General features: G+C 33.5%; 1 protein-coding gene across 5 annotated transcripts in view; it reads right to left on the reverse strand.

The window, feature by feature from the left end:
- LOC125048742 (polyhomeotic-like protein 3) overlaps window positions 1–23,193 on the reverse strand; it is a 223,046-nt gene that overhangs the window by 19,115 nt on the left and 180,738 nt on the right. For all 5 annotated transcript variants that reach the window (XM_047647590.1, XM_047647592.1, XM_047647593.1 and 2 more), the window contains 3 exons: window positions 20,280–20,448; window positions 14,350–14,539; window positions 12,907–13,025 (listed from right to left, as the gene is read on the reverse strand). In XM_047647590.1, coding sequence (XP_047503546.1) covers window positions 12,907–13,025; window positions 14,350–14,539; window positions 20,280–20,448 — 478 coding nt within the window. The remainder of the gene's footprint in view (window positions 1–12,906; window positions 13,026–14,349; window positions 14,540–20,279; window positions 20,449–23,193) is intronic.

A 23,193-nucleotide genomic window follows, 5' to 3' on the forward strand; every position in this document is an offset into this window, starting at 1 on the left:
GGTATTTCTGCCAAAAATATATGATTCTATCAGCGTATTGTCCCGTTGTTATAAGAAAGTTTACTATTAAAGAAAATCGTTCGAAAGCTTTGAAAAACCTTCCTTTCACTAGAACGTAGCAATAACCCGCCATAACTCAATAAACATCACAGCAGAACTAAAGCACCATGGAAATGTCACAAATGACTGTCATTCGGTATTGGCCCTCGGCAATCCGATACAAATACATTTTATTAAATTGTAAAGCGGCATTCTAGGTGGGTGGCTTGCACAAGTTGACGTAGACCAACTAGAGTTGCCAATACAACAAATAAATTCTAATTATTAAGGAATGTTATAATTACATAGATAGTCTGCGGCAGTTATGCGTACTAATATAATTTTGCTATGCGTCATTTCATTTATTCATATTTTTTTACACTTATTATTTTCATATTAAGTATTTTTGGAGTAGAGATTCTTGGGCCGTGGGGTTCAAGTGCACAGGTGCTTTTAAGATTTAAGTACGCACTTGGTAGATAGCACTGGTGATGCCAGAGATGGTGCTAGGAAATGCTGCCAGAATTAAAGGTACACCAATTACATCAATTTTTCATAATTATTATTATTAGGTTAAGAATATTATACACTTGTATGTTGGAAATAAATAACTACTATTAGTAATAAAGAAAAAAGTATAAATGACAGATTGAACTATAATGACGTAACAGTAACAAGCACTGCAGACTCATTTAACCTAACATAAATTCCGTATTTTCAAAACAAAAATTTAAATGCGGGTTTTGTGTTACTCTAGCGGTCATGGTTGCCACAGATTTCCAAATTTTTCCTAACTGAAATGTCTAACGATTTCTATAAACATTGGTCTACTATAAACAAAAAACACTTCAGTATTTTGAGTCCATTTTTGTTACGTCGACTGTGTTACTTGTGCAATAGGTAACCGCTACTATAATTTATCGATCGCAATTGTCACCAGCATTTCGCAACTTATGAAAGCTCGATTACACATTTATTAAACCAGTATTACATGTGCACTTCTTGTGTCTATTGTTCGAGATGGAGTCGTGTCATAATAATGATTGTTTGTATAATGTATTGTGACATGATGATAGGCATTTTTTTGTTATGAATATGTAGGTTACGGCGATTCAGGTGTGGATGTAACTGGCCGATATTTATACTATTGATGTTGTACATGCGGAAGGAATTAATAAATATAGTATTGCAGCTTGCGGTCAATAGTAAAATGTAAATAGCAACGTTTATGTTATCTTAAATTGATATAGATTTTCCACTTAATGTAGTTTAAATTAAATGAACCGATTCCGCTTCTGTAAAATACAAATCGAAAGGCCGCAGTAAATCCAATGTTTTTACGCCTTTAATTTACATACGGCGCTTCAGATCTCGACTTATCGTCTCATTTAATTAATATCCGTAAGCTTTTATTGGGTAATCGGTACAGTATTGAATGTTGACAATTCACTAGGTAACTTCGAGTCAACATGGTAGGGTTTTTAATAGTGAGTGTGGAATAGATAAACTCGTTACGCCGTCGACAGATGTCAATGCGGGACTCGGACAAATGGTAGTGGTGAAGATTCTCAGAGCGGTCATTATCTGTCGACTGGTTTGTTGTTTTGCTAAACGAATACATCGACAAACTTCAATTAAGCTGTGGAATTGTATTACATTGTATGAGATTTTATTTTGTTAGTTCGCTACAATTTAAACCTGTGTATTTTATAGAGCAGGTGTTTTATGCACATTAAAAACGAGACAGTCGAAGGTATGATGCGAAAGTTAACATTAAGTTTTACTAGTCATCCTCATAACGGTTGTAAAGAATGTCTTCATAGAAGTCACGGCCGTGGTTTCAGGATGTAGTCGCGGTTAACGCCCGAGTTCTGAGTAATGAGAACAAGACTTGGGACAGGTGGACCAAGAACTAGTACCAGCTAGTGATATTAATGATGAAACTGTATATATTATTTAGACATTTATTTCCAAAGGAATATAGCTCCAAGGCTATAAGTCCTCTTGAGCGTTTTTTTATACGACAGGGGGCAAACGGGTAGGCTCTGATCGTAAGTGATACCGCCCTTGGACACTCTCATTACCAGAAAGCTCGCAAGTGCGTCGCCGGCCTTTTTAGAACTTTTTGGTACGCTATTTTCTTGAAGGTCCCTAAGTCGTTAGTCTTCCGTTTTAAAATAACGTAATATATGAAAGAGAAAATTGAGAACTATTCGCAATATATCGAAAGTCGCGTCCCAATGCGAATTGAATCCGAGCCGACAAACATAGCCGACGCATTACACTATTTCACGGCACTCTTCAATCCAGCAGAAATTACCGGTGCCGCTTTCAACGGAAACAGTACGCGTGCTAGCGAAGTTAGCTATAATGGAGTGTAATCTGTGGTGGTAATGTCGGTTGCAACGCCATCTAGCGTAATGACGCCGAGTGAACCAGTTTGCGACCTTTCAATGCTGGAATGTCAACCGCGGTACCGCTGGTTGCGTGCCAAGATGCATTATCTAGCTTTGTATGAATTTATTTGATGTAGGTGTGTTGCTGAGTGCTTTGATTGCGGTCGTGTAGATAATTGCTGTTATTAATCTGTGGAACTTTAGAATGTCATTGTCAAAAATAGTCCTAGGAGAAATAAAATAGAATTATTTCGTTGACAACATTCATTATCTGTGAAAAAATATGCCAGATTAGTTATCGACATATTTAAAGTTAAGGTTTGGAAATGCCTTCTTTAATTCTTTACTGATTGGCTTAAGTAACTGAACATCAAATGAACGAATCTGAGAACGTATCTTATATTCCATCTAAATATTGTATGTAGAAAGATGGCTTTAGGTGTCTATTGAATTGATCAATAACAGGACGATTTCTGTAGAAAATTGGCGTTCGAAGCAATTCCACTGGATTACACCTAATACACTACGCTACTACGTGTCAGCGCTGATAAATGTACATTTAAACTCTTTGGAATAAACTTTATGAAACAATAATAGATTTCTATGGGATAATTGTTTAGAATTAAAGAATATTATATATACTGAATTACGAAATATTTGTGTGATACCTAAAGCCATTTAACATAATATAGTGAACATTATTTAATAACAAAATGGCGCCTAGAACTAAACAAATATGGAGAATGACCATAGAGTATAAATGAGACTCCACATAGATAACATCGTACGCCATGCTCCTGCTCCTTATCATAGGATCTAAACGTCTCTATTTAAATGGCCGATCGAAATTAAATTATTCTACTGTCAATGGTCCTTCGAATATGAATTACTCGATTTAATTATATAACTGAAAATCTAAAAACATTTTCTATAAAATGGCCCACCCTACCCAAACAAAAATATAGCTTCTTTATAGTTCGATTTAAGTATAGCTATATACCTAAACTAGTTGTAAATTAATATTTTTGTCATTAATTGCTTGCCCCTTACATTATAAAATTCCAAAATACTCTCGAAAGACATCTAAAGAGATCAATACCGTAACAAGTGTGTGTGTGTGTGTTGACTGTAAATCTCCCTGGTGGTCTCGTGCAATTCTATTAGCGCAAGCTTAATTCCTATTCATTAGTTTCTGGTCCTTAGCTGAGGGTCGAGAGATATGGTCACAGACTACACATCTATATATCCTGTCGATAAACGTCGATAAATGTCGTTAAACCGACGGATGCGGTAGACGATTCTAGAAACGATTATGGTACTTCGATGCAAAAACAAGACTGTAGTAGCGATTTTGCACAGCTTTACGAAGCTGCTCATTGTTATAGTGACAAAAGGTTGGTAGGTACGAAAAATATATAAAAAGATGTCGTGAAAATTTTGCCATAATATATGGTGAGATAGATTGGAAATAGCTGGTACTAGCAACACTTACTACAATTGTCATTGCATTGTATTATTATTTTTTGTTTTTTAATGAGTGATACTTTAAAATCAATGATAATAAAAAAAATCTTGTTCAATACTGGCAGGTTATATTTTTTTATTTTCTATTTGCTAAAATGAACTAGTCGAGTACTGGTTGGTAATAAAAAAACATTTCAAATGATAACTGGCGGTATCTACAAAAATAAATCCAGATTTCGAAATCTGTGGAACGAGTCCTGTATTGTTTATGGTAAAAGGCCTTGGAGAGCGAACCAGTCTCATAAATCGTTGTTATTGGGCAATAGCAAGTTCGGATAATAGGAACTAGTCTACGATGGACTTGTAATGTCATCTATAGACCACAAGTGCCGACCGGTTAATTGAGAAAGCTGATTGCGAAATTACTAATGAACAAGTTGAAATCATTTGTTTTCTTTTTGAAGACCCGAAAATTTATTACTCTCCGAAGTGATCTATTTTATTTAATTAATATAAGCTGTGTACACAATGTAAATTAGCTGTGGAAATGAGCCAAGTTAGGTAGCGAGTGAATGTTTTTCATTAAAATAAAAAATTAAGAACAATTTGAAGAATTGATAATGGAAATTTGCTATTCAATTATCGATTAAGTCTTTAAATCACGGCGGCACTTCTTAAGCGAAAGATTAATATGTTTCTTGTATTGCTGAACTATCGGAGCGTTTAATGTTGAATGATATAAATTGTAACCATTTGCATGTCACGACTAAAGTGTTAAAATGAAAGCTGTGAGTGGCTGTTGATAAACAACACGTGATGTAAACATAAAGGTTTAATATACGCCTAATTCTAATGACGTCATTTGTACGTGTTTTGTTTATGTTATTTTAATTTTGTATGGTTTTAAACACAATCCTGTCCTAACAGATGACTCTAACTCGAAAAGAAAGAATGCACAATGAAAAAATTACACACGAAATTAAAGATAAACATAAAAAAATTAATTAGGAAAAACAAAATTACTTAATAAACAAGTTAACTAACACTAACAAATAATTTTTAAGTTTTAATAATATTATTAGCTACTTAATAACAACGTAATCGGCTGTTACGACTATCGGTTTTTAAGACGAAATATGAGTAGTCCCTTCGATGCAGTTATAACAGATTTTGACTGTATATAGACATTTTACGCATTTGACAGTCGTTAATATTGTTTATTTAAGTGCAACAAAAATACAATTTACCTAGGCACAATTCAAGAACAAAGAACGAACGAACGAACGAAGACTTTCAAATTATAAACCAACTACATAAAGATGCCAATAAGACTTTGGAAGTTAGTCTGTGTCTTTGATGAACAGTAAATTGGTTCTTCTAAACTTTTACATACGATTAACATAACTGATATAAAAGTGAAACTAATGCGCTGATGACCCGTGACCACGATGATTTCATGACTCCAAATCATAACAATGTCTGTTTAGCGGTCACGATACATCATTATAGTAATTACACATCAACTATTACCAACTTATACATTCACTTCTTACACCGGAGTGTCGTTCTTAGTGTAATGATAATACGGTATAAATTTCTATGTGATTTATATGATTGATTGGATTATGAATATTTTAACAATAGTTGAGCTTTTGCTAGTCGTGTATAGCTTGAGGTAACGTGTGCTGTTTGTTTTTATTATTACCGATTTGAGTGATCCGAAATTATAGGGATGCGGCGGTGTGTGGCATCCAAAGTGAGCTCACGCATTCTAATGAAATACAAAATATAGCCGCAGGTGGGAGTGGATTGATTTTATTAAAATTAACGTTAATTGAGCGTTTTTACGCTGAGCATTTACTTTGACTATTTAAACCACTAAATTTTACCGCGTCAGAATCTTCTCTTGATCGCTATCAAATAATATGCTTCATTCAGAAACAATGTTTTGACAGCTCTTGAAACTAGACTCGATTGAGTTTTGGAATACATAGTTCCCGGCGAAAAAAACATTATTTCTGGTCTACATAAGTTTGCCTTAATGGTCTTAAAAATACTAATGGAAAGAACTACAGCGACGTTTTAACTAACGGTTTACGTATTACGTATTGTATATTAGTTATTTCTGTTTTTTTTTTTAAAGAAAAAGGGTCTCACATAGAAACTAAATATTAACGAAGTATATATCAATTAACTATTTATTTGTTTATTTCGTACAGCTAACATTTAACTAAGTAATACCTAATTCAGCTGTGTTGTGAGATGGTGTGTAAGTGAGGTTATGTACGTGAGGGTGTGTATGTGGGAAGTGCTCATGATTTAGCGCTATGGATATTTTTTGTTTATAATAGGGGGCAAACGGCCTACGGGATGCCCATAAAGGGCAGTTATTGCAGCCCATGGACACCCATTATTAGTTGGTGCGTTGGCGGCCTTTTAGGGAGAGAGTACCTACATTCTGCCTTTGATTAGTGGTTAGTCGTATCTCTCAGGGAAGACCCCCACGGGGTGTCAATTCCACAGTTCACTAGTTCGCAATAGAAAATATATTCTTAATACTTAATCCTTTTAGTCCGCGAACAAGTTCGAGGCTTAAATAGTATTTTTAAATATATCTCAAATTTTATTTTTAAATACCTTGTTTATTACTTCAAGTACATAGATTTCACATAAACCTTTTCGCGCACTCTTGATCAACGCTCCTCGATTAATTGAGTTAATTGCGTCGCAATTACTTTGGTTCATTTATCTTTGCACCTGCGTTCTTACAATCGATAAATTTATGACGGCCGACTGACAATGATATATTATGATGTATGCAAAATGTGCAAAATTAAACACAAAATATTCTAAACGGACTATTTAATAGTCTGTAAAAGAAAAATCAAAGTTACACACGAGTGATACCAATTTTATCTCTTAGGTGCAAATGCATTTGGGCATCCCATGCCTCTGGGGGTATGTGGAGTTCGACCCACACTCTGCTACTTAGATACTGAGAGAGCTGTACCCATTCAAACCATGACGGGTACAGTATCAAATAATACTAAATGTTAGACGTTTAAAAAAATAAACTTTCATAATATTCAATTACAAAAATGTAGATATTTTATTGAATACATTCGTTGTATTGCGTAATTACAGCAAGTGTAACACTTGCCGACACTTGCGCTTAAAGTAGCAATTTAATATTTGAATTTCGAACTCAATTTATTCACGTAAACAATGGATGCTCAAATGCCTGTATAAGGCCTGAGCATCTTGGACAAATTGTGAGCAATTAGTTTTATTTCTGTAACACGTCTCCGGAGACCTTTCACGATAGTTGTAACAAATTATCTCACAACCACCGCAATATGTCGCTATTGGGCCACAGTTTATGGTTAGAACAGTTATAAAGTCGTGATCGATTTAATGATTTAATTTTGGGACTACTTATCAAGGTAATAAGCTAACTACGAAGGTTTCAAAAGTAACTTTCATAAAAGATTGGATGATAAAAGATGCAAAGATTTGGATGTCAGAATTATCGAATAAGAACATTGCTTAGTTAAAAAGCTAAGATTCTTTGCATTGAGTATCAACAACAGCTGTAATTCATAAGGATTCAATAAAAAATCACAACTGTATTTTAAGTAAACTGTGTCTCAACTTGCAATTTAATTTATACGCTTCATATTGAGCACATATTGGGATAATTTATATAAATCACACGTTGCGACACCGAAGATCACGAGCGCACGAGCATCTGCATTTAGTGACGGGTTTAAAACGGGTTATTTGAGCCCAATGTCACATGATGACGTCATAAAAGCATTGCAAAGTTTCTACAAAGCGATATCCAAAAGAAAATTTGGTCACTCAGTAATGTTTGATTTATTTTTACAGAACAGAGGAGGAGAAAGAGGTGGACAGGAGGCTCATCTGATGTTGGTTCTCATGGACACTCATAATGCCAGAAGGCTCGCACGGGCGTTGCCAGCTATTTAAGAATTGGTACGGTCTTTTGCTAAAGAACCCTTAGTCCAATTGGTTTGGAAAACTTCAGTGAGCAGCTGGTTCCACATAGAGGTAGTGCACGGCAAAAACTGCCGTAAAAAACGCTCGGTTGTGGAACGACGGACGTCGAGGTGATACGGGTGGAATATCGTATTCTGCCTCGACGTCCGCAACGAAACTCGGCTGAAATACCGAACAACTCCTCTGAATACCCTCCATGATAAATGCGTTAGAAGATGCAATGTTTTATTAAATTTATTATTAATAGTTGTCTTTGTTTATTTTTCTATAATAGTTTGTTTTTGTTCTATTCTCTGTTCTATTTTTGATTTCGCAATATTCGGTTTATAATTGTTATAAATAATTGTAATATTTTGTCTTTAGGTCTATGTGTCTATGGCCTCTTGTAGGTCTGATCAGTTTTCTTATATAATTCTTTTGGTTTACAGCCAAGTAGGTGGACAACCAACAACATGCCAGCATGTTTACAGCATGCCTTCCTCAAGATGTCTGCCTTGCTCTGTGAAAGATGTTGCCTTCTTTTGTTTATTAGTATTTTATGTTACGTAAAAAAGTAATTCTGAAAGTGTTATACAAATACCCATTTCTATTTTTATTATTTTCGCGTCTAAGCAAATAAGTGAAAATGATGTCAAACTAGGCACTTGAAACACGTGAGTTCAAGACCATTTGTAGTAAACTGACCTTTTAAACACATTTAGAGCTTAAAGGATAATTTCACGCTTTGCTAGTATCATGACGATAAATATAACGACAATACGCAATTAGGTTGTGAATCTAGGACAACAAATATCTTATGCAAACCATTTTCACGTTTACGACCATTAAATATGGGTTATAGTTGCAAGATATTAATTTGGATTGAAATGTACGCTATTTATCACGGATGTACCTCTGCTTGGATAATAAATATTGTCAATCAGATGGTTGTGACAAATGTTGCGATACAAAAACTCAGATACCTGATGTTTCGGTGATTATTTCCACGGTATCACTTAAATATTAAACGAAATGGTGGATAAATAATCAAGCCTAAACACATGTCACCACGGAGGGTTTTTCCTCAAAACATGAATATAAGTGTGTTAAATACATGCATAGACTTTATTAAATTTTATAATTTTTGAAGTTTTTGGCGCGTTAGGGAAAAATGATGAGAGTCTACGATGCGCGCGCACACCGTCACAAAAAACCGACACCCTGAAGTTAGCTATAGTCAACATTTTAGTTTTTTCTGTTGTTAGTGTTGTACACTAGTACGTAGAATAAAATTTTTGAAAAGATTTTTATCTTGTTGCGCCAAAGGAGTATAACTTCTAACGCGCGTACATAAGTACACACACGTTACATTCATGAAACTTAAACCAAATTCTAAATAAATTTATCCTTATATATAGAATACGCAAACCTATAAATACTTCAATTTGAAATTAAACAATTACGATCGAAATCGAATTTATCTCAACGTGAGCTTCGCATCAAAATGCGTTGCAACTTGTCAATAAATCCGAAATTAATCTGAATATATTGGTCTGGCATGAATTGAATATTTAACAATAGCTCACGAATAGTTGTGTAAGTGGGATGAATGATTCTTAGGTCAATATTACTTACCTTAAGCGGATTTGGGATTTTGGATATTGCAATTCACTTACAATCATTGTAAGGGTAATTTAGTAACATCGATATTTAAAGTTGTGTATTTAATAGTTACGTAAGAATGTGTTTATAAAAGCTTCATATAAATATTTTAATAGTATTATACATTATTTTTTATAATACTAAAAGCGTTCAGAAGACTTAATTAAATAAAGGGAACGATTGGTTGATCCCTCAAGTTATTTAAAAATAATGTACGATTTTGGAATGCTATCCCGTACTCATATACTATGCTATTAATTACTAAAGATTTTTCAGTATAGATTATTCTCGGTAAATTGCCGTTTATTGTACTTAAGTTTCATGCGATTCGCACGACTCAGCATCACGTACTGTACGTAAATTAATGCAGTTTATAATACGTCTATCACTTTTAAGTATTAATTTAATTGCAGTTACTGCTAAGTAGTATTTCTTAATACGTGAAGGAATTAAATTTTTATAATAATTATTTTCTAATAAAATATAAATAAAATAAGATGACAATATAAATCTTTGCAGAGTTCTTTTATGTATAATATAATTAGAATTAATTGAAAATATTATTGTTATTATTTGTTTAAACAAAGAGTTTTATATCTTATAAATTATTATTAAAAAAATATCTTTAAGCCAAAATGCGGAAGTAAAAGTATAAATAATTATCGATGAAACAGGTATTGTTTATACTGTCAAGATAAAAAGTATAAGTTCGCTTAAATGTCGATAAACCAGTTATTGTTTTAATAATTTCGACGATGAACATTAACGTTCTTTAAATTAGTGAAATTACTTTGCTATCGTTATCACTTTGATATATAATTTGACAGGAATCTCTTTCTCTCCAGGTTACATTGACAAAAGTGGAAACAAATGCCTAATGTATGTAATTTGATTTCCGCGAAATACACAAACTGATCACCTACTTGCTAAAAATGTAATAAAAACACACAGGATTTGTCTACTCCATGTCACATTCTTAAATCTCTGAGTAAATGTTTCTGTGTACTATGTATGTGACAACAATAATTAAATTAGACGGTGGAGCTACGAATCACGTAATAATTGTGTTCCTTATAGTAGATATCGTAAAGCCAAAACACGAGCTTGTAGCTCTATAGAATTGTACAACATCGCCGTGCTAGAGCCTTGTGCAACACTGTAATGGTCAATTTCACGTCACGGAGTAGTGTCATGTCAAAATAGTTACAAAACGCACGTGACAAATTCTGTGGTGTTCCAAATGTGCTTACGAAAACATTTTAATTCTCACGGAAACATAATTTAAGGCTTTTTAGGTTACAGAAACCATGGCCATTGTCAGCTATTATTGAATGCCACCTTAGAAATTTATTGGATAGAGAGGTAGAATAAATATGACTTTGATTTGTTAGTACAAAGTTAGAAGAATTATTGGTATAAAACTCTGTAGACGGAAAACAATACTTATTTCAGATTCTAGAGTCTTTTTATCCATTTTCCTACGCGAGAGGCATTATGACAGAAATGCTCTTTCTCAATCAATTTTCACTTGTGTTACACGCATTTCCGTAACATTTTTCTGATATAATAGTAGGGGAGCCCACGGTGCTAAATGGGAATTTACTCGAGGTCGGGAACGGCTATAGATTTTCAAAAACGTAAAAAAACTGTGCCATGTACATACTCGAGCGTCCATGTGCTACGTATTATTAATAATGTACGTATGTTAATAATAATAATGATAAAATAATAAATAATAGCGAATTTATTAAGTTATAAAATTGCTTAGACAAAGTTCCATATGATAAAATAATCGTAACAGAACGAATCCATAAACCCATATCTTAATGCAAGTAACATGTAATTTGTAAGTGGTCTTAAAGAGGAATATTTATATTCAATGACTTGAATGTTCCGGCATCCGACTAATAAAATTGTTCGGATCGTATCGTGGAGTAATAGTCGTTGGACCACCGCGCTTTTCAAGCACGAAGTCATTAAGTTGTGGAATTTAATTACGTTCTGAAAACTGTAGACAGCTTTTTGCTATTTCATTGTTTTGTAAATATATCCTATTTCGTGTACACGTATAATATTATGCTGGCTTTTATTTTATTTTGTATCTCTACTGTTCTCACTCCGCACATTTAATAGGCTACATTTAAGTGATATCGTTCAAGTTGTAACAGCTTTATTTTGCTCATTTTATTAACTTTCTTTTTCCCAATGCTTTAAAAGTATGAGTACTTAATAGTCATCTCTTTTAAACCTAGGGTAAACACAATTCGATGGAAAGAGATGAAAGAGTGCAATTAGACTTTAATTTTTATGTTCATTTTTTAAATTTACAGCTGGTATACGGGCAGGAGGCTCACCATGAACACTCACGTTGCCAGAAGGACCTTAAGTAGAATTGGTTCGGAAATCAATCAGAAACTATCTGTTTCTAATAGTAAAATTATCTATAATCTCTTAATATAATCAAGAAAATCAGCATCCAAAAACGACACTAAAGATTTCACAAAATAACTGAGAGAGTTACCTTAAAGCGTTTCTCACGTACTTCGATATTATTTACGAATCATGTCATATAACTGACAGCTACAAGCTTTATTGACCCAGCTATTTGGGTTTCTATATAAGTACATCGTTTCAATTGTTTACGAAGCTTCCGTACATTGTAGAATATACATTCACAATTTAATTATAAGGATTTCCTTAATACTTTCTCTATATAAGGCAATTGAATACTATTTTGTTTTCTAATTGAAAACTTATAACTACTAAATTATTAGTAATTATTTTTTTTTATGATTTCTTTACTGAATCCCTTCCGTACGTATTCTGTATGTGGTATTCAAGATAAGAATGCTTGGAAACATGCTAGTCCTGCTCCATAGGACAATCATAGAGCCTCGACAAAATCAAATTGGTTGCTGATTTTTTGCTTTAACATATATTTTTTTTAATTTATAGTGCTACAAATGTAATTATTTTATTGTATCTCACACACTGTTTTGTTGTGTTTTTTTTTAATATTTTTATTACTCTTTAATGTTAATATTCTACGGTTTCGATATTTGTAAATATGTGAGGAACATGTATACTAACTTTTTTAGTATAGTAGTTTATTCTAAGAGTACATTGTCTTCACATATAATTATTTAACAAATATAACAAAATATTGTAAACCTATTTTAAAAGAGTAAGTGTGGAGTTTCTTGCCCATTCTTCTCCACACGAAACTACCTTTTGGAAGGGGCAACTAGAATCTTCTTTGTATTTTTTTTTGACGTTCAAAAGTGCCATTTTAGATGGTCTAATTGAAATAAATGATTTGACTTTGTATAAATGTGATAAAACTTACCGAAACATATTCATTACAAATGTCGATTGAGTTAACAAAGTCACAGACATCGTCAACGGACCAGGCGGAGATGCGCGCGCGAGCCTCTGCGCAGAGGCAGTCGCGGGTTTCGCTCCGATCTACAGGAAAAAAAAAAATTTTTTTATAAAAACTTCGTTATAATGTTTTACTTTATGAAGGTCGAAGAGACAATATTCGTTTTAATTTACAAAGTATGCTAACCTTTTTTGTGCCATTCTAAAATTCTTATGCTAATTATTAATATTAAAAATTTCATTGTTCACTTTAAAACCTTAATGATATATATGGAAGAATTGACTAGGAAATTGTTAACGAAACACAGTAAGTAAAAATAATATAATGAAAAACTGAAATTCAAATTCAGCTGCGAGTCCTCCTTAACAATCAAATTGCCCCCTTGTGGGGCGTCAAAGCCACGTAGGGAAATACTGTATTAGATAAAATATGCCTTGAGGCGGTAACAATTGGATTACATACAGAAAGGATTTCAGAACATTGGCACACATCACTTTTGAATATTGTCACTTACGAAATTAGTTTTATTTATACAAAGGCAAAGATATGTTGCTTTGTTGACAATCTACTATATAAAAATAAGTCGGGTTTTCCTTCCTGACGCTATAACTCCAGAACGCACGAACCGATTTCTACGGTTTTGCATTCGTTGGAAAGGTCTCGGGGTCTTGAGGTTTATAGCAAAGAAAATTCAGGAAAAATTTCAAAAGAAAAGCGGGATCACCAAACGAAATGTTACATAAAGCGAAGCCATCTGGTGGCGAAACGGAGTTCGCCGAGTTTGGTAGTTAGATATAAAAAAATATTAAACTGATTCAGATTAAGATTTAATCTATACTATTCATAAGTCGATTAAATTTTTAAATCAGTGTTTTTATATCAATGCAATGAATTATGCAATACGCAGTGACGCGTGATGATTTTAATTAACCGCTACAGTTATATCTCATAATTATTACCGTAGTTAATATAGCGCGTGCGTGTACCTTGACTTTTCTTCCGTAGAAAATCTCGTGAAATTGCATTTTTGCGTATACTTAGAAAATCTTTACGGCACTTCACAATTATTATATATTTTATATTACTTAATACGTATAATAATATAGCAATTGCTTAATTTTTTTATTTCCTAAATTCTCAATAAATCAAGTTTCAAATAAACTATCAAAACTAACTAACTTTTAATTAAACTAGCACGTCTGTCCTTTTCATATTTTAAATAAACAAGTTTTATTAAATAATATGTGTTATGAGTGACGGTTTTGTTTAACAATTAATAATAATAAAATAAAACTTTATTCATGATAGAAATATGGTTGTGACAAAATATATCTAACGCTAGTCCCCACTAGGGGTGTGGTCTGTGGATAACAAATGTACCGCAGTCAGTGTGACGTCAAACATTACCTTCATTTGATATCCTATCCCTATCATCGTCGCTCCGTGTGCTAGGACTGGCGGAGAGTCGTGCTCGCTTTGCAGCGGTCTCTCCCGCCGCGGAGAGATCAAGCGGTGAATGCTCAGGAACTGTACCAGTCCCAATACGCTTGCGCCGCGATCTTCCACCACGGCCTACCCGCGATATTGCTAATAAAGTCTGTTAAAACATAACGATACAAATTAAAAAATGGTAGTCTTAAAATAATAACACCTTATTTACACCACAATAAAAAACAGGAGAAATATATAGAACAGGGGACAAACGGATTGGAGGTTTTGATGTTAAGTGATACCGCACATGGACTCTACATACCAGAGGGTACGCTCTATTCTTGAAGGACCCTAAGGCGAATTGGATACTTCAGAAAATTCGGAAATACTTCAATGGGCGGCTAGTAGTATAGTGGTGGTGTGCGGCTAATACTGCTTTAAACGCTCAGTTGTGGAACGATGGACGTCAAGGTGATACGGGAAAATACATTAAACAGTAAGCATTTGTATTCCAATTAAAATTTGAAATTCCATTCAAAAATTCAAACAATAAATAAAATAAATAAAAACAGCTTAATACTAAACTAAGATTTGTGAATTTTAATAGCACGATTGATAGAGTACGTACAGAATTGTAAGCAGTGTTCAAATCGGACAACTGAAAGCTAAGAATTTGTTGGACACAAACTTGTTAATTCATAACAGTGTTACGTCAGGAAAACATTTTAGAACATTACACGGCGCTACATTAACTATTAGCTAGGTTCTGTTTGTTTGAATTTTTAAAATCTTAAAATACTTTCTCCAATCAATCATGATTATATTTTTAGAAGTTATTACATCTGTTTATCAGATTGACTTGAAGTTCCATCTCAAAGGCCTTAAAAATCAACTCATCAGTAGCGACTCAAGTAGACACTGTACAAACATTAGGTGATTATCTGATCGAGAGCACCCACAAGTGGCCGACATTCATCATAACGTTGGCCTTTCGTTACGCTCGCTGCCCGCGGGTCAAATCGCAATCTATCTTTTTTAATTGCTGTAAAGTAAAAAACACGAACTAATTCTAGGTAAAATTTCGATGCGCGCGCGCGTGAAATGAACACATAGCCGCACGCGCCGAGTGCTTTTATTTAGGGTTGCCTCATGTTTAATATATTTATAAAAATAACACACCTAAAATTTGTCGTAAATTAGTGATGGCATTTGAAACGTATTTAACCGAAATATACTTTATGCAATTAAAAAAGGGAGGAAGTATTTATTTAAGTGTTTTTAAAATCAAATCTTAGTAACTTTAAACATAGTTGAACACAAAGTTCAATTTACGTTTCAGTATATCATTTCTATTAAATTTTTGTGTATTGTAAAACTTGCTTGTGTAATAGAATATATTTATAATTTTTAACAAAATTAGGTACCATAACAGATTACATTTATGCGGCAACTATTTTATTATATCACATACGGACCATAGACCCAAAGAAAAAAATAGATAGATTGAAACATTTACAAAAAGACTAACTATTTCTAACAGTATAGGAATTGACAGGAAGCAGACTTTATGTCAGTTCATACCACGAACAGTAAAAACGTTTGTTAATGTATGCAGTTCCTAAATTATTTCCATACATTGTGTAATGTGTGTTTACTTGTTTAGCTTAAATAACCTTTTGAGTTAAGTTTTTGCTGTAACTGGTGCTAAATTTATATTTTACTAGCGGACCCGACAGACGTTGTCCTGCATGATATTTCAAGCGATTAGGATATTAAACAAAATATGAAAGTACCGACTTAAGCGCCATCTCCCGGGATGATTTGTTAAACTAAACTATCCAGGGCTCCACCCAAAAAAAAAACATTCAAATCCGTCCAGCCGTTTAAGAGGAGTTCAGTGACATACACACATACAGTAGAATAATATATATACTAACTGTCCTATCTTTTAAGCTAGATCAAACTGCACACGGTGTCCAAATTTGAATTAAATCGGTCAAGTAGTTTAGGAATCCACAGCGGACAAACAACGTGACGCGTAATTTATATATATTAAGATTACAGCAACCCTACAACAGCACGAGCTCTCTCCATTAATCTTACGATTTATTTCCGCGCTCCCGTTTCCCCGTCAGGTGAGAATAAATTCTATAAATTTACTGTATACAGAGAGAAATGTAACAAATCATGTTAATATCGGCGATCAGATAATATCGAATTTAGAAAGTAACTAGTGTTTACTTGATCGCGATCTAAATTACGTTAAACTGAACTTCAACATTTCTTAGAAAGTCGAAAACCGATGAGCAAAAATAGCTTCACTTCGCGTGTTCACTCATAGAATGTGAAATTCCGGTTTTTATAGTTACAGTATATTATTTAAAACTCAGCCTCTTCTTTACATTTTTTATTTTTTATTATCATTTAAGCTGTTATAACATGATTTCATGAAACTTCTTTCGTCGTTATTTTTAGTTCAAAGGCAGTTTATACGTGAGCATTGGAGCAATTTTGTATTCATATTCTTATTAAATATAATACAGCTTTTATTGTGTAGCTATATTACGTGTTAAATTTACTATTATTTTCTAATTAATCTGGCATTCCAAACATTGATTTTTTGATTGATTTTTTTATCAATTTACTTATACTTCTTTCCGTGAGACGAATAGACGTGTATGTATGTAATTTAATTCGCTAGGACTATATTCCATGGGATGCCAAACCACTTGGTGTTGGAGTGAAAAACTGTTTCATTTTCTTACTTGAAGTTGCTGAACTATCTATCCGTTCGCATAGATTGTCTAGGTACATGAGTTCTGGGTCATCTGGCAATGTCTTTTTAAATTATTTTATTTTTCCTAGTAAATTTGAGTGCAATAACTTTCAGCTAATTGGCCAAACGTACGTGACTGACTGAACTGCGACTCTAACATCGATTTCATATGAAAAAGTTCGATTTCACATCCCATCATTGGCGTGTCGCGAGTGGCGCGCGCATGCGCGTGCCTACGCCAATTAGTGCAGCTCCAGTTACCTTTAGTGGAGAGAGGAGATGCTTCGCTGCACTGGGCAAAGTCGTACTTACCTTAGATACGACTGATAGGGTTGTCAAAAATATCAATATATAATAACAGTATGTTCTGAAACAATTGATTTGCGTAGTGTTTTCCGCCGTGAATACTATTAAGTGTGCTTTGGTGTTCTATTAGTTGAGCGGGATATTCCGTGGTACATTGTGCATGTTTAAAGCATTATTTTAAACAAAAAGTAGTCTTAGTTTTACATCTAATCAAAAAAAAGTTGTATAGGACCTTAAGTATGCGTCAATGTATATATTATGTGAATGGATATGTGTGTATATAATACACTCTGTATATATAGTGTATGCCTGAGTGTTGATATTAGCGTGTGCTGTCTGTGTTAGATTTTGGAAACTCAGAGTCATGCCAAAATATGTAGTACGATCTCGAAGATATAATTTGGTCGCTGCTGAACACTTTTATAAGTTGTTTGATCTGCTTCATATGACAATTTAAAAACTTGTATCAACCCTATTTGTCGTGTGCCAACTAGCAACCACATTTAGCACTTTCTTCTTATCTAAAGGAAGTGTAAAGGTCAGAGCCTTATCGGTCTTAATTACGATTATTACCCCACAGGAAGCACGGTGTAACCGCGTTATGATTATAAAGATTCTAATTATCATATTTTTTCATTAAATGTCAGAATGTTATTTAAAGAGGATGCTAGTAATTATTCCAAAATGTTTCTTTATATTAAATACAATATGGTTTTTGTAAAAATAATTCACGTACGTATGAATTTACAAAAATGGTAATCACCAAAAAAATATTATTATTTAATTAGTGGTATAGATTTCTTCAATCTCCTATAATAGGACGTGGTAATATTGTTCCCTACTAAGTATCTTATGTTTTCTAGGCCACAGCAATCTCTATTGATAGTCAAGCGTTTAGTATCTAAACTAGTGGTTAATACATAAAACTCTATGGTAAATAGAGCATTTATAGATAATTAATTAAAAGTAATAAAACCAGTAATTAATGTGAACACAGTTTCACCTATAATTAATTTTTATATTACTATCTAAAAGTAGAATTAGTAAATTTCTGTTTGTATATTGTAACCGTATCGATCTCAGTAACAATTATTTCTGTTAGTTATATTAGTCCAAGGTTGGACCTTTTACAGAGTAATAATTAAAATTATTTTTTTAGTACAGTGTGTACTAAAAATACAGTTGCAATAATCACAAATAACAAGATCATCTACAGACTGTAACTAATTAATGGTAGCAGTTACTGTGGTTCAGGGATTACCATAAATTAGCTTTATTCAATAAAGATCTCTAAGCGAGATACCATCGCGTGGGCCTAGTACAACTACACATATGTACAGCTTCTATTTCAAGTCAGACAGTGATGCATTATAGTATGTCCTGTTCTTGGCGACACCAGGTGCGATCTGGAGCAACAAATCGATATAGCATTAACTCCAAATATTAAGAAGCTTCAGATCGCCACTGGAAGATTTCTGCAGTAAGATAATGACACTCACTGCCAGAAAAGCGTAGCAGAGGCGACTCGACATTCCCCCACTCGCCTATGAATATAGAGAATATAAATAATAATATATTTGTACAAATTTATATTAAAAAACATTTTATTTTCCATAAACTGTAGACTATGTATATGTCAAAAAAAGCTTTTATATACTTTATGGGGGGAAAAGTATATCAAGGAAAGTTGAAAGCTTTACTTTAAGTAGCATATTTTACAAAGTGTTACATACTAGACACGATAATATTTAGGTTAGATTTTAATAATATAAAAAAAAATCAGTGGCGCTACAACTTTTTAGGTCTGGGCCTCAGATTTCTGAATCTGTTTCATGATCATTTTTTAATCTTATAGGCAAGTAGGTGATCAGCCTTGTGTCTGACACAGGACTTTTTGCGTCTAAGACATGACGGTTTCCTCACGATGTTTTCCTTCACCGTTCGAGCGAATGTTAAATGCGCACATAGAAAGAAAGTCCATTGGTGCACAGCCGGGAATAGAACCTATCAGGGATGAGAATCGCACGCTAAAGCCACTAGGCCAACACTGCTCTATCAATTTTAATAAGTAATCTATTTGATTGACTGACATTATGATGGTGACTCCATCTCATATCATCGCAATAGCCCCACGTTGTACTTAGACGTCTTAATCACAGCCGTGAACTATGAAACGGCGAGGAGAGTACAATTAAACTGGGAAGGTCAGCGAGCACAGAATTTATAATTATTAATGAATTTAAAGATGCTTATGAAATGGGAGTCAGCTGAGCGTGAATTATTTCATAGGGGCACTGGCATTAGCCAGTAATGTACATTACGCTAAAGGAAATTGTAAAACAATGTTTTTATCTTTTAATAATACTCTTAAGTCGCGTTTCGTAAAATGTTACGCTTTGAACACGCAGTATATTTGGGCCACGAATGTTGGAATTAATTATAAATAAAAATTAAATTGTTAAGCTTTTGGCTTTGCTTTTGTATTTTTTCTGTTTAAAAGTATTTGCCTGAAACATTGGTTTTCGGGTTTAAACCCTTCCTTTCAGCAATAGTAATATGTATAGTATATTTTTTTCTTTGATTACTGTTATTATGTGTGTTTATGGGGGTGTTTTTTTGTTAGTAATAAATTTTACGTCTATGTCTATGATTGTCTTTCCGGTTACCACAAGACGTTTTTCTACACTTTCCCAAAAAACGCCGAGTTTTCTGCTTACTAACACACGGCAATCTTACTCAGCACATCATACACTCACACATAAACATCTAAGACATATCTTAAGAAATTATAGATTAAAGAGTATTTCATTTTTGTGAAACTCACCTTTGTGGAGGTCATGTCTATCATGACAGGGAATGCCGGAATCCGCGGTGGTCCTCCTTGCTGTTTGGCCAATTTAGCAAACAATCCGCCCATTGGGGCGTCATTTGTGTCGTTGGATTGCACCGGGGCGCGTGGTTCTACTCCGAAACCATTCACGCGGTGGAAATAGCTGAAAACATTTTAACATTAATTGAAATTCGCCAAATAATTGATGGAATTCTTGAAACTATCGCTTTTAATTCAGTGCAGATTTTAAGTCTTCTATCTTCTCTTAGTAATAGTTAGTAAGAGTAATTTAATTGTTCTATATAAATGACATTTTGAGCGCGTAGAGAAGACATTTTTTAACAACTATATTAGTAATTTTATTGCCATTACGAAATCATTTTTGTTTCGCTACGAATCCAAGACACCGTCTGATATCATACAAATGAATTGAACGTGCACGTACCCCTATATCGTATCATCCATTATACGAGTAAATGTAAATTTATAATTAATTCAACTTCTTTCTGACAATTCATAAGTGTACTTGTTTACCTACATGAATAAAGATATTTTGAGTTTGAGTTATAAATCATAATAATAAAATACTTGAAATATTTTATCGTCTCGTAAAATTCAAAAACGCATCCAATTAAATCCAATTCAATATAATTGATATTTCTACGATAAAACATAAGTTTTTATAAAGGATGCACTAATCAAATGTTTCTTATACTTCTTAACATTGGCATATTATCCGAAAAAGAGCTAGAATTGCGCAAAGGTATTTAAATTTATTCAATAAAGTATCATGTATAATGCATTTTATATAGTACAGGTTACAATCTATATATTACTTAAATACATGATGAATTTTACAAAGAATAAAAAATAATAAAAACGTTACACTACCAATTTTAGTTTTTACTAGCTTTTGTTTATAAATTAAAAAAAAGATCATGCCGAAGAATACGTCATCTAATAAAACACAAATTGATTACTGCAATTCGGTCCCAATGCGATTCTCATTATGTTTGTATGTTTGAATAACACGATCATTTAGGATCAAATACTAAAAAAATATTTAGCATAATAACATAGGTTTAGCCTAATTCTCAACCATTATTCCAATACACGGTTATTAGCTAGTCATTTGCGATTATCACTTCTGTTTCAAAACTTTTATGCAATATCCTTGAACGTAACAACGGATATAGGATATAATTATACGAATAAATTATATGGAGATTATATTATTATACTGCCTTGGGTCAGATATTTTTAAGTAATGTCAATAGGTTAGGAATTATAGAGTCAGTCGAGGTTAAAATAGTATCTGGACTAATGATAGGTTATGAGGGAATTCTATGGTAATGCTGTCAAGTGGAATTGAATATACCAGCTGCCCACTGATGTATTTAGGAATCAATTCTGCTTAGGTCTTTCGAGAAAAGAGCGTACCAATTCTAAAAAGGCCGGCTACGCATGTGACTGTCTATAGGCGGCGGAATCACTTAAGATCAGGTGAGCCCTGCCCGTCTGTTACAAAAAAAAATACAACTATTATTTTTTCTGTTTTGTGAAGATTTGTTTTGCGATCACTTCGTTGGATGAGTAATTAATTATGTTAAGGAGTTATGTTGAGTAATTAAAGTAAAGATTCTGTTTCATAATTGCTCAATCTAATGGGCAAGTCAAATCAGCTTCCTGTGCCTGTCAGTCGCCGTCAACTTTTTGGGTCTAAGACAAGTCGGTTTCCTCAAGATATTTTCCTTCACAGTTCGTGCGAGTGTTAAATGCGATGAATAGACAGAAAGTCCATTGATGCACAGCCGGGGATCGAACCTACGATCTCAGGGATGAGAGTCGCATGCTGAACACTGCACTGGGCTTAAATATATCTTTATTGTATGTTTTATAAGAGTTTAAGAGTTTAGAGTTAGAGAGTTTACATTTTGAAAAACTGTGTGTTCTTTAGTTTTCGCGGCTGAATAAATAATTAATATTTATGATACTGTAATTGAACAACTGTTATTAATTGTAAATAATAAAAGGTAAACACTTAAAATATAATATTGCAGGCAATTGGTACGCGTCTTTTTTAATAATTTATAGTAAAAAGGTTGTCATTTGCAAATATAAAACAGTGGCGTATCAAACGTCACAATACTGTCAGAAAACAATCCAATATGAATGATTTATTTCAAAACACTTTCAATACAACTCAATTAGAACTTAATTTATTCAATATGAAGCAGTTATTTACTTTTGTTATCTCATTAGGTGAAACAATATTTATCACTCTGTGCAGGTGTTTATACACAATATTACCAATTCAAGCGTTACGCCCGTTAATTACGGGAATTTATGCCCTGTTGCCTTAAATCACGGGTCATTATAGCGTGTACTGCCCGTGTGACCAGCAAAAGACACTCGGGCACCGATCGGTCGAATCGTAATTAAATTTGACAGAGGTCACTGACCTAACACCGTGAGATGAACAATTCATTAATATAACATAAGTTCAGACGGCGGTTCTCACGAATCATGTTAATTTGTCGACTAAACGCGATCTGTTGTCGAATCGATTAATATGCAAATTGATTTGGGCATCACTAGGCGGTCGCTGAACTGAAGCGTACATATATCTTGTGATATTTATATGGTTATATAATGAGACATATAAATCAATTGATTAAAGCATGTATTACACTATAATTGTATGAAGTTCTAGGCCTGGCTTTATTTGACATTTTGATTGTAGTTGCATCAACAATTTTGATTCAAAGAGACCGGAAGTGGTACTAACACAGCAGGACATAGGATGTTATTAAGCGGATAAGGCTCTGCTGCTACCGCATTCCGCCTAGGGCGATTGTTGGTGGCGCCTAAACAGTCACAACATGCGCAAAATGCATTTCCCCAAGAA

This window comes from Pieris napi, chromosome 4 (assembly GCF_905475465.1).
Source record: "Pieris napi chromosome 4, ilPieNapi1.2, whole genome shotgun sequence".
In the NCBI taxonomy this organism is placed as follows: domain Eukaryota; kingdom Metazoa; phylum Arthropoda; class Insecta; order Lepidoptera; family Pieridae; genus Pieris; species Pieris napi.